Source organism: Peromyscus californicus, unplaced genomic scaffold, assembly GCF_007827085.1.
Source record: "Peromyscus californicus insignis strain IS unplaced genomic scaffold, ASM782708v3 Scaffold_24__1_contigs__length_46423439, whole genome shotgun sequence".
In the NCBI taxonomy this organism is placed as follows: domain Eukaryota; kingdom Metazoa; phylum Chordata; class Mammalia; order Rodentia; family Cricetidae; genus Peromyscus; species Peromyscus californicus.
In genome coordinates, this window is record NW_026294535.1 from 33,079,085 (window position 1) to 33,092,602 (window position 13,518).

The following is a 13,518-nucleotide window of genomic DNA, read 5'->3' on the forward strand; positions in this document are numbered from 1 at the left end:
CAAGTGAGGTCCATTAACCAAGAGCGGCAGCTGAGCCCATGGACAAAAGCAGAATGGTGAACAGTCCTGAAGTCACATAGGGAAGAGAGCCTGGCCGAGGGATGTTTTGGCTTAGAGTAGTTAACCACTAGATTGATAAGGATCTCCACCCTACTGACATAGATAAAGAGATTAAAAGCACACACATTCTGCAGCTTGTGGTGGCCTCACCAAAGACACAGAGTTGGACCCAATATGTCTAATTCAGATGAAAATGCTGGAGTGGCTTGCTCATCCGGAGGGCTCAGATTTTATTCCCTGCGTCCACATGGCAGCTCACAACCATCTGTAACTCCAGTTCTAGGCTTCCAACAAACTTCTTCTTACCTCCAAGGGCATAAGACACAGGTATGGTGAACAGACATGCATACATGCGAAGTACCCATATACATACATATATATGTGTGTGTATAATAATTAACTTAGGTTCCATCATATCATATACACATATAATGTATTATATATTATATTGTATTATACCATATATAACACAATATAATATATTATGTATAATATATTACATATGTGATGTATAATATATAATGTGATGGAACCTAAGTTAATTATTTCCATAGTCAGCAAAGACCATTCCTTTCCTTCAATTTACACGAGCATCCTTCCCTACTGGGTAAATATGACCCCTTGCTTTCAGCCACTACAGTCATAGACTTCAGGCTTAAATCTAGTGGAAGTACAAGAATTGAGGGAAAGAAGCATGGGGAAAGCTAATGGGCAAGAAGAGGGCGCTCTCAGAATACCCATTTAACCTGCACAAGGCAGGCTTGCTCCAGCAGGCCAGAACTCACTGCCTGCCCATGCTCCTGTAGGGTGGGGGCAAACTGCGAAGCTGGTTAGCCTAGCCTGCCAACAGTCTCAAACCGTGAGCTGAGTCCAAGCATAAACCTAGCTTGGAGGAAGAACCCAGATGCGTGGCTCCCTCCAGCTCCTTCCTTGGTTTCTGTAGTCATGGCCCCGCCTCTTCCCACCCCACTCCACTCCTCCCCACGCCCAGATTTTGGAGGAACCCAGTTCCCTAAAGCTTGCCTAAAGCTCGCCTCGAGCATCGTCGTCGTCCACCCCCCCCCGTTCCCCCCCCCCCCCCCGCCCCGTAGAGCTTGCTCCCACCCTCCACCACCACCCCCCTGCCATCCAGCCTCAGCTAAGACCCGGAGAGGTGGAATTTCGATTTGAAACTCCCAAGCCAGGGCCGGCGCTGGGCATGCTCAGTGCCGCGGCGCGTCGGGCTGCTGCTGCTAGCTGTTCTGGCAGCAGTGGTGCTGCCTGGCTGGGAGGCTGGCGCTGGAGTCCACCCCACTGTCACCACCAGCTGCGGGCTGCCTGAAGGCCAAGCTCTCGCCTCCTCTGAGTGCCTTCCCCCCGCCCGCCCGCCCGCCTCGAGTCCCCATCACCCGCAGCATCCCACTCTCCATCTCCCCACCCCTTAGGGAGGTGAAGCCAGTGCTCGGTTCTGTCGGCGCCACACACTGTTCTGCGAACCCCAGCCGAGGACCCCTGCCATCGGATGCCTGGGAACAGAGGACTCTGGGCAGTGGTTCTCTCAAATAGCACTTTGCTCGGAAGTGGGGTCGCCGCGGCGGAGTTTCTCCTCCGCCCCTCAATGCACACACTATGGGGAGAGCAGTCGGCTTCCCAGCACTGTGCCTGCTTCTTAATCTTCACGCTGCAGGTAAGGGCTTGCGGGGCTCAGCTCAGAGCTGGAGCTGAGGATGAGATGGGAAACAGGCTTAAGGACCCCGGGGAAAGCTTGCCTAGCAGAAGAAGGTTTGGGATAGCATCAGAGGGGTGAAAGCGTGCACCTGTTGGAAGGCTGAGGCTGAAAACTTAGGCTAAAATCAGCTCTTCCTTTTTACCTTTCACGACTGAGAGTGAACATTTTAAATTTGAATATAGGTTTGTTTCCGCACCCCCGCCCCCTCCATCCAGCTCCTCTGCTTGTGCTTCTGGGCTTTGCACTTGGTTGCACAGTTTGCAGGAGAGAGACGAGACATCCTTCTGGATGGAGCTCTTCCTACTGCAGCGGCCTCATCCATAAGGTCTCCCCGTTTAGCGAGCGAGCTAGCGCTCACAGGGATGCCCTGGCTCTAACCCGATGGGCCACATCTCCGCCCCTAACCGCCAAATGTATGGTTTATTAACAACGCTGCTCCAGGCTGCTTTGGCCCCTGCGCTTGTCACTCGAATTTTCTGAACCAATAGGAGTCAAGAAAGGTTTCAAACGGGAGCTTCTTTTCTCTTTCAGCACCATGGTCAGTATCCGCAGTCCATAAAGAGAAACCCAAGCACACTCAGAAACCTAGCAGTTATTCCCCTTGTCTCCCCAGGATAGATTTGAAGAGAGACAGCGGGAGAGTGCAACCAAATAAAAATAGATTCGATACAAGAAACAGTGTCTGGTCTAGGGATGCAAACCAGATAAAGTGCCTAGGAATTTCATATTCACTGGCACCTGGCCCCTCTAATACCGTGGACAGACAGACATGCTGGACTGCACTCTGTATGGTTTACACACACACACACACACACACACACACACACACACACACACACACACACCCCAAAATAAAACATGGCAGAGAGGTTTTAGGGACCCTGCTGCGACAGCAGTTGTCCATGCGGCCTCCCTGTAGCTTTTCTTCGAGTTTGGTTCTCATCTGTTCACATGCATTTATTTCTCTAAGTACACTGAGTGGGAGTGTATTATGTTACCGTGACCATAAGCACACCAAAAATGGCTGTGAAGTTGTAATCCCTGTAGTAGTTCTTTAAAAGAGTGGGTGCTGTTTTTCCACCTATGCAATAATGGGAGTGAAATTTAGTACTTTTTTTTTTTAAATCCTAGCTGTTCCTTAAATGTACTGTGAATTTAGAAGCAAACGATATATAGGAACAATAAGGCCGTAATTAAATATGTGTGTTAATTATTATAATTACAGCATTACATTGTGGGGTTTTTGGTGGTTCTCTGGTGTCTTGAAAATCAGTGGGAGAAAAAGCTATGACTTAGCTATTAAAATATTTGGAAACAACTATAATGAATCATTTAATTGCCATATGCAGTTATTTAATGTTAAAATATAGGATAAAAAACATGCACACTGTTCTTGTTTTACATCCCACACTATTTAATGGTGCCACTGACAGAAGTAACCATTACCAAAAAAAGTTTTTATCGCTACCAAGTTAAATCATTAATTATCTGATAAAAACATCAGTGTAGTTATTTTTGATAATTATATATAAACAAATGTTGGGGATTGCAATTTATACATCTTGGGTAGTTATAAGCTTAACATTATAAATAGACTTCATATTAAGTGTGTAGAAAACATTACTAATTTATTACAGATGAACCCCGAGGATAAGGAAAATAGAGGATTTTGGTTCATTAGAGGGGAAACCTAGAAGTCTGCATTCCCAGACAATCCTTGGAGCTTTGCCTTTTACCAAAGGCAAAGCAAAGCCCTCTCTATTTTGTTTTCTAATTTTTCAAAAAGATTAACAATAAGATCATTCAAATAAATTTAGTTTCATAAGGCAACAGGTGAATTGCTATATATTATTTCAGATTTCAGTTACGGTATGCTGCATATACATTAATTACTTTTTTATTTAGTACAGTGCTTTAGAATGGTGTTTTGTCAAAGCAGATCGCAAATATGATATTGTAGTTGTCTTGCCAGTTTCATTGTGAATTCAATTTAATTTTAAACAGCAATTTGTGGGTCACAAGCTGTCATCAGATTAAAATGCATCACAGTTGCCTAATATTACTGTTGGGCTTTTCATCAGAACTCGGATAAACACAGATTTCTTGATCTATGCTCCCACAGAATTAGGTAATAAGAAAATAAGTGGCTAGGAACACAGATCAAGGAGCCTCTAGACCTTTTACTTGTTGAATGCCTGGGTTTATCTCTTGTAAAGAGAGCCACACTCCCAGGGCTGAGGCTGGCTTTACAAAGAAGGACAGTGACATTTGTACATTCTAGCCTCCAGGCTGAAAAGCTAATTAATCCCTGTCACTTGGGCCCAGGTTACCAGCAACTACTTTATGGTGGCACAAATGACGGTATCTTAGAATGCTCCAGAAATGGGATAAATTAAATACTGAGATGGGATGCAAATATTCTCAGCTGTATCGGGAATTGTTGCCTGGGGCATGGCCATGACTCTAAGGATAAGGCTGCAAATTACTTTCAACATGAGTGCCATCCCCAATTACTTGGTATGGCTGCCTATGGCATGGTGACCCTGAGGCCTGACAGTCTCAATGTGTGTAGGGGGGAATCATGATCTATTTGTAATGTCTGCATGAAAGGAGTACAGTGTGCAATGCAGTTGACATTCCTGGGTAAGATAAGCCAAAGGAGCCACTAAGCTCATGGCTTGATGGAGAAGTTGAATGTCCTATGACAGCTAATTGCCACAGTTCTTAAGACACAACTTGTACTCACTGTCCATCCAGTTGCTCATCCTACAGGCAAGAACAAGATGCAGTAGTGTCAACTGAGAACATAATCTGGTAGGAGGAAAAAAAATGCAGGTTTCCACAGCTGTTACTGAATAATACATAACAATCAAGTTCCTAATACAGCTAAGAACACTTACATCTCATCCCATCAGCCAATCTCTCCCATTTGTGTAGTACTCAAAGATACCATCATTTCTGTCATCATAAAAATAGTTGCTGGAAACTTAGGCAAAACCAGATCTAATAGAACAGGACACCATCGAGTTAGTGGTGACAAATCCTTTCTCCTTAACTGCCCTTATTCTTCACACCTTCTGGGATCCAATGTCACAAATACATTCCAGTTTAAAAGTCTACATCATATACAACCAAGAGGCAACTAAAAGCCATGCCAACGATAAGACTGCTTAAAGAATGATTGTGTGGAAGATCCACAGACAGCCTATTTACTTCAGTCCTTCCTCTCATTTTTTGCCCAGTGAGTCATATTCCAAATGAGGAGATTATGTTAATGTGGTAGTATTTTCAATGCCAAGGAGTAAATTCCTTCTGATAGCCTTAAAATGATCATTTCAAAGCTTTCCTTTCCAACTGAATGTTGTGATAAGAAAAAGACTGACTTCAACCCATGACACTGTCCTCAGCATTGGAAAAGGGGACTTCAGATTTCCCACCTTGTACTTTCTGAATGACACACACTTCTTCAAGATATGTCTCAGAGGTGGCCCTTTACTTCCAGAGAATTACTTAGCAAATTTATCTAGTCTTTCAGAAGGACAAAGTTCCTGTCATGGAGCTATACAAATCTAGAAAGTCATTTGCAGAAGTTACATGCTCAAGAAAAAGAGCAGGCTACCAAGAAAATAATGTAAGATACTTTGTAATTTTTATAACCCCTTGGTAGTCCAAAATCAAAGATTTTCCAAATCCAGCACAGTCCTTACAATGCCCCAAATCTGCTGAATTTCCCTTCTCCACTGTCTTTCATATACACCCCCTACTACTTTCTTCATATTGATCTCTGGTCATATTGGTCTCTTTGTTCCTAGAAAATACCAGGCATGTATGTATCTTGAATATTCTTTGCCAAGAAAAGCTATTTCATGGCATAACCTATCAATGATTTTAGATTTTGCTCTTTATCAGAATGTTACCTTTTTAGTGGTGATTTCTCTTCTTGGCTTCCTTCAAATGCCCCTCTCTCAAATGGATATCATTTCTTCCTCAACTTTCTTCACAGTGTATATACTTTTCCTGTTTATTATTATTACTATTATTATTATTATTATTACTATTATTACTATTTGGTTTCTTGAGACAGGGTTTCTCTGTGTAGCTTTGCGCCTTTCCTGGGTCTCACTCTGTAGACCAGGCTGGCCTCGAACTCACAGAGATCCGCCTGGCTCTGCCTCCCAAGTGCTGGGATTAAAGGCATGTGCCACCACTGCCCGGCCTATTTTGTTTATTGTGCTCCCCTTCTCTACATGGAAATAGAAGCCCTCGATGGTTATTGTCTATTTTGTTCTGATTGTATCTATCAGAAATCATGTCTAGTACCTAAAGTGTTGTGTGACAAGACTTTTCCCGAGGAGATGAAACACACATATGTCTACTCACCTCAGACAGGGATACAAGGACAGACTAAAGTACGAATACCACCACAGTCCAATTCGGTGGACCAATGAGTTTCTGAGGGTCACTTACAGGAATATGAGTGAGGGTCTATTTACAGGAGAAGAAATGACTCAATGACAATTACATCACCAAAGACCACCCTGGCATGGATGACAGCTCATAAAAGCTGGGAACCTGGAGCGTACTGCATCCTGAACTACAACAGGCTGGAAAGTATCATTTCTAAGAGACTCGGTTGGTCTAAACATCTTGGGGGCAGCTGGTCTTGTCTCAGAGTCTTCTTTGTAGCTTTGTTTGCCTGGGAATTACTCTTAGTAGCCTTTAATATTTACTCTTGGGAGGGAGAGGCCTAGTGAATCTGGTCAGTTTCAGGGATTTCCTGAAGCTCTTTTGAGTTGTTTACTTTCTGGTTTAAGGCTCTTCCCTGCAGGTTAGAATGTTTCAATCTCCAAGGAAACTGCCACACAACAAGGTGGTGCTTGGCATAAATGTTTCTAATTTCTGAGTACTACTTAACTGTTGGTGTTCTCGAGATATTCTTTTTGTTATTTTCTACTTAATCTCATTGGATAATTATATTCAGGAGTGCATGTCAGGGATACCCAAATCCATATCTCTAGCTTAAATATCTCTCCTGAACTCTAGTATTGTGATTACTACCACCTAGACTCATTGGATACTCCAAAAGAATGCAATATGCAACTGTTTATACTCCACACATGACTTTATAATTCCTTATTTTTAATCTTCCATGTCACAGAGAATAATGCCAAGATCCCCAACATCACCTAAGCGTGATACCAATAACTCATCTTAGACCCTTTGTGCTAATTTGATTATTTCTGTGACAAAATACAGGAGGAAACAAGGAAAGAAACAGGTATTCTGGTTACAGTTGTAGGAGATACATTCCATCATGGTTAAGATACAGGATAAGAAACAACTTAAGAAATGAAACAGGTATTCTGGTTACAGTTGGAGGAGATACATTCCATCACAGTTGTGAAGGCATGGGAGCAGGAGCAGAAGAAAGGCTGGTTACATTGGATCCCAGATCAGGAAGCAGCAGTGAAGAAGTAAAACCCCCGGCTATAAAAACCTCAAGGCCTGCCCTCGTAACCTACTTCCTCCAGTAAAGCTCCATCTCCTAAAGACTTCAGGACTATTCTGAGTTGTTCTACCCACTGGAGGCCAAGTGTTCAAACCCATGAGCCTTTGGGGGCATTTCAGGCTCAAACCACAACAGCTTTCCTATGCTGCTTTTATCCTAAAGATTCTCAATTCTTAAAATCAAGTCTTCTCCCCTCCATGTCCATACCACTGCCTTGAGATCTGGATCCTTGTTACTCCAAATGGAGCTCATGTCAAACCTGCCCTTCATAATAGTGTCCTAAGTAAATTCTAAAAGCATATGTGAGTCTCTTTATATGATCACCTAACAAAGCTGTTGCTTTTTCCTTGACCTTCTGTAAAATCCAAATGCACAGGCATGACAAAGTCTTTCTCAATCAGACTTTTCCTAAATCTTGTCTTCTTTTCTGTCATCATTCTCTCCATTCCACACTATTGTCAGACTAATGATCAAATTCTGTTATTGACATGTTTCGCCCCCTTCTTCACATGTTATCTTTGTTCTTAACTACCCCATTATATTTGTTTTCTAGATCACGCTTACTATAATTTCATTTTTTAATCAGATATTGTCTATTTTGAATCCTTCTTTGACATTCTACCTTATTCAAGCAACTTGCCTATATTTTCCGTATAGGCAGGTACAATCCTCTATCAAGGCAGTAAACCAATGTTTGAATGCCTTTAAAGAAAATTAGAATTATAATTGTTACCTTTGCATACCTACTTCCTATAACTTTCTTTGATATTTACTATGCTATCAATAAATATTCAATGAATAAATATATTTGGAGAAATAAATGATGATAAATAGATGCTAATTGATTATATATTATCTTAATAAACATAGGATAATTTACTGTTCCCTTAATTGAATTTATATTTACTTGCTACAAAGAAGTGGATAAGGAACAGGTTTGATTTACAAATAGATTATAAGGTTGTTTTCCAAATGCATAGTATGATTTATATAGCAGTTAGATAACGACCTCTTCCTAGATGAATAAATGTTCTTCTATATTTTTTGTATAAGTTCATAACAGTAATCAGGTTAATTTTTGTTTAAAAAAATCAAGGCGTGAGCTAACCAACATGGAACAATAATTGTATACTAAATAATATACTTGATATTACTCGTTCTATCAATTGACTATCATCTGTCTTGTAAGATGAAACACTGATATTGCCCACATTCAAAATCAAGATGAAAATTAAAAATGGTCCAACGTTCTTTTCCTGCATCAAACAAGAATTTAACCATGGACATGAAATGTCTGAGCAGCTGGGTGGTTGCATAATTTTTTCCTGCTCTCATTTTATGTATAAGCAGCTTTATACAATATTGTTCAATCACAATTTCATTCAGAACATATACATATATACATACATAGAGTGAAGATTTTTTTGTGAATTATAAAAAGTTACTTTAAAAAGATCATAAGATCACAGATCAAAATTCCATTCATATCACCATTACTATTCATTGAAACATGGATGATATAGTTTCGGGTAAGTTTATTGTTACATCTATTGAAAGCTGTTTTGTGGAGTCAAATTCAGAAGAGAGAGAGAAAACCCCATTTCCCTTCTAAAGGGGATTTTGAAAGATCCAAGTGCTTACAAATGTTGACATACTTAGAATGTCACTGATGTTTCCCAATAGCTTTGCAAAAGAAAAAAATTAATAATAAGCTATTTCAAAATCAAAGTTTCTAATGCTTATGCACTATATAATGTTACTGTAAGTGCCTATTACAGTAATGATATTTGCCACAGAAAGACAATCAGCTAATTTATGTTATGAACATCAGCACTTTTCATCTAAATAATTTTTACTCATAATGACTATTTAGATTGTCCTCCCAATCAAATCTCATTTCATTTTGATATATGAAGATAGTGATAGTCATTAAAAATGCAGCTGCATGGGCCAGCAGCAAAGCAAAACTAATCATTTACACTAAACAACCCTAGATCAATATGTCTAGCTGCACTGAAGTAAACGCCCGGTTCAATTGGATATGAGTTACGTTTTTCTCAGTTCAACTTGAAAGCAATGCCCATTTTCTGACTTAAATAAGAGAAAATGGTTTGAGATAATTTTAAAGCACTGGAAGTTCTTTGGGAAGGAGTGCTTGAGAAACACAGGAGGAGCACCCCAGAATGACTCACTGGCCTAAAATCAATATGTTCAGAAAGAACAAGCGCCAGTGGCTATTTTGCCATGTTAACGATCCAGTTCTTGATGGAGATGGAACAGAGCATGATGCTCTATGTATAAATAGTCAGCTCCCATCATTGGATGACTGTTATCTGACAAAGATGCATGCTAGGAGGTGTGCCAAATACAATACTACCACAAATTGGGTTGAAAGGTCATTGGCCCATTAACATTAAGGTAGACTTTTAAATGATAAGCAATTTATACACTGTGTTCTTGATCGCAGATGGGTTTTCTTTTTATGTTTCCAGTTCTCTCTGAGAGACAGTGATAGTACGAATAACTTATTGCGGGGTGGTATTTAAGAAGTAAATGGGATAATGTATACAAGCCTGTACTGTTTTAATAAGAGCTGTGTAAATGATATGCATTATTTGATTAGGGAAGGAGAGAGGACACATAATAGTTAACTCACATCAAGGAGCAATCTCTCCTTTCTGTGCTTGAGCCTATGTCTGAGGAGTATGCACATGCTGGAATAGATTGTCTATTTCAGGCAGTATCTGCGTTTATTTTCGTCTGCTACATGCGCGAACCTGGACACCGATGCAGATTTGAAGTGAACTGTAAAGCACCACGTCTAAAACACCCCCTTGATCCCCAAATCTTTCTCCTAACACTTTCCTCAGTCACGCATTTTACTAGCTGGCTTGGTGTGTCAACTTGACACAAGCTAGAGCCATCAGAGAGGAAGGAGCCTCAGTTGAGGAAATGCATCCCTGAGATCAGCTGTAAGGTATTTTCTCAATTAGTGATCAACAGGGGAGGGCCCAGCTCATGGTGGGTGGTGCCATCCTGGGCTGGTGGTCCTGGGTTCTATAAGAAAGCAGGCTGAGCAAGCCAGTAGGCAGCAGCCCTCCATGGTCTCTGCATCAGCTCCTGCCTCCAGATTCCAGTCCTGATTGAGTTCTTGTTCTGACTACCTCCAATGATGGTCTTATGATCTGGAAGTGTAAGCCAAATAAACTCTTTGGTCCCCAACTTGCTTTTTGGTCATGGTGTTTTGTCACAGCAATAGAAACCCTAACTAAGATAAATTGGTACCAGTGTAGTATTGCTGTGACAGACCTGACTGTGTTTTGTGGGAGATTGTGGAAGGACTTTAGAACTTTGGGCTAGAAATTGAGTGTTAAGAGTTTTGTGGGACATTCTGTGAGAACTTAGAAGATAATAGTGTTGAGAGAAATGCACAGGATGGAGGCCTGCCTGGCTTGTGAAATTTCAGAGCGAAGTTTAAAGACTCTATCAGGGCCATTTGTTACTTTGAATTAAAACTTTGTAGTTCTGGTTAGGTGGGACTGAAGAATTAGCTGTGATTAACAAGATACCAGAACTACTAACGTGAAACCTTTACATTACTGGGATAATTGATGCTGGTTGGCTGGAGCTAAGAAATTAGCGGTGATTAAGAAGAGACCAGCATCACTGAGGTGAAATCTTCTGGGAAGTGTTTCCTGAGAGCACAGAGATGCTGTGTTCCAGAGGCAGCCATGGTTGTATCTCGTGCTGGCAGCATGACTTGGTAATGTGTATCACCATTGTGGTACTGGTTTTGAAGGCATGAGGGGGTTATGGGAAGCAGCTGAAGATTGGCACTGTGAGAGGTCAGGAGAGGCCATTGGTAGAAGGTGTGCAGCCTCAGTGGCAGTTGAAGGCCCAGGACTGAAGGAGTCATGAAGAGAAGTTGAGGCTTGGTACCATAAAAAGAGCCTACCAAAGGCTATTGGTGAAAAGGCAGGCCAATTGCAGCAAGGGACAACAGCATTTTGGAGATGCCAGTACCATGGAATGACTACCAAGAACAGCAGCAGCAGTGGAGTGGAGCCAGCCAGAGCCTAGAAGACAAGCTGTGTGTGCTTACAGAGGGCAGATAGTGAAGTGACCCAAAGATTGTGAGTGAATCCCAAACAACTGGATGTTGAGTTCTTTATACTGTTGGAGTCTGGTTTTTCTTTATTTCAGATTGTGATGGTGCCCTGGTTCTTCTCTATTGCAGAAAATATTTAGTTTAATTTTGATTTTTAAAGGAGCCCATAGATGAAAGACTTGAACTTTTAAAATAGACTGGATATTTTAAAGAGATTGAAATGTTAATGTGTTTGAATTTGTAAAGACTGTGGGACTTATTAAATTATGATTTTAATGTGAGATCTTGGAGATGAATAAGAAGGAAGGGATGTGGCTTAATAATGATGTGTTTGTGTGTCAAGTTGACAAGGAGTCAGTTGTACTAGCTGGTTTTGTGTGTCAACTTGACACAAGCTAGAGTCATCAGAGAGGAAGGAGCCTCAGTTGAGGAAATGCCTCCATGAGATCCAGCTGTAAGGCATTTTCTCAATTAGTGTTCAATGCGGGAGAGCCCTGCCCATGGTGGGTGGTGCTATCCCTGGGCTGGTGGTCCTGGGTGCTGTAAGAAGCAGGCCAGTAAGCAGCACTCCTCCATGGTCTCTACATCAGCTCCTGCTTTCCAGGTTCCTGACCTGATTGAGTTTCTGTCCTGACTTCCTTCAGTGATGAACAGTGCTTTGGAAGAGTAAGCCAAGTAAACCCTTTCCTCCCCAACCTGCTTTTGGTCACAGTGTTTGGTCACAGCAATAGAAACTCTGACTCAGACATTCATCTAAATGTTGTCTCCAGCATCAGGTCTTGGGAAAAGTCTTACTTACCTGGATATGAGACACCATTTTACTTTCGGTTAATCTGGTAGTGAGTGAAAAATGTGTAACATATTAATACCACAAATCTAAAATAGTTCCTACTGCGTTGTCTTTCTTGGTGGCTAAGCCAGACATTTCTAGAAGTTATTTCCTTAAGTCTCTCTAGGGACATATGGTGTAAGACATTCAGGCATTGACCAAAGCTGCCATTCAGAGCTCTACAGGTCTTCCTTCTCCTATCTGCTCTATACCAATCCCTTTCTACTCACCGTCTGATCTTCTGCCTACCATCTGTAGCTCACAGAACTTCTAGACCACTGGGCTCAGAGACTATGTGTAGAACTTTCTGGGTTTCTGAAGATACTGGAGAAGACTGGGCTCTTTGGACATAAAGGAACAGCAAAGATGGAGTTGGGAACAACAAAATCACATATTAGAAATGGGCAAAGATAGTCTCAAGTCCTCACCATCCTCCTATAACCCAGTCTACACAGCTATACCCAATCTGTTAGGTATCTTCTCTGAGAAAATTTTGATCTCAGGTAACTGGATAATCTACAGATCTAGTCTGATTCACTTGAACTGTAGTCCATCAGACAATTCATAAGCCAATTAAAGGAATTTTTCCAAAGGAGCTTTTCTTCTCTACAAAAATCCAAAGACAGAGTCCAGATATTATTTCAGTGCATCTGAACATGCCCTGACAATTAAGGATATCTATAGGGCAGCACTCACAGTTTCTCGGAAGCCTAATCCAACTGGGCATGGCTCTTGGCAACCTGAGTACCTCTGAACATCACCCAAACATGAGGTGTTTGTCCACTGATTACTTTTTTTTGTTTTTGAGACAGGGTTTCTCTGTGTAGTTTTAGTGCTTATCCTGGATCTCATTCTGTAGACCAGGCTGGCCTCGAACTCACAGAGATCTACCTGGCTCTGCCTCCCCAGTGCTGGGACTAAAGGCGTGCACCCCCAATGCCTGGCTTGTTCTCTGCATTTTTAACTAGTGGCTTTCAGGAATGGTCTTCTGTGGCAAAAAGATTCTTCTTTGATGGGGGAGGTGAGACCTACACTTATCTGTGTGTGTGAGGACAAATATTTAGAGTGCAATTAGAAATTATTCTTGTTTAGGAAAGTGGCAGTAATAGGTTCTACTCTGGGATCTATGATCTTCCCAGCCACAGTCTCTGGCTAGGTTTAGAGTGCCAGATACAATTTCCCTCATGTTGAGAGCCTTTAATGCCAATTAGACAGCTATTGGTTACCACCAATAGATGTAATTGAGATGTAATTGCCATTATGGCACCTTGAAGGATCTCTCTCTATAACTGGCCATTGAGATT

The 13,518-nt window shown here is 41.5% G+C and overlaps 1 protein-coding gene across 1 annotated transcript in view; it reads left to right on the forward strand.

Annotated features, from left to right (window-relative positions):
- The first annotated feature begins 1,185 nt into the window (after positions 1-1,185).
- The window catches only part of Ptprr (protein tyrosine phosphatase receptor type R), a 241,688-nt gene continuing 229,355 nt past the window's right edge, over positions 1,186-13,518 (forward strand). Inside the window, exon 1 of the mRNA XM_052753404.1 lies at positions 1,186-1,726. Coding sequence (XP_052609364.1) covers positions 1,669-1,726 — 58 coding nt within the window. The 5' untranslated portion in view covers positions 1,186-1,668. The remainder of the gene's footprint in view (positions 1,727-13,518) is intronic.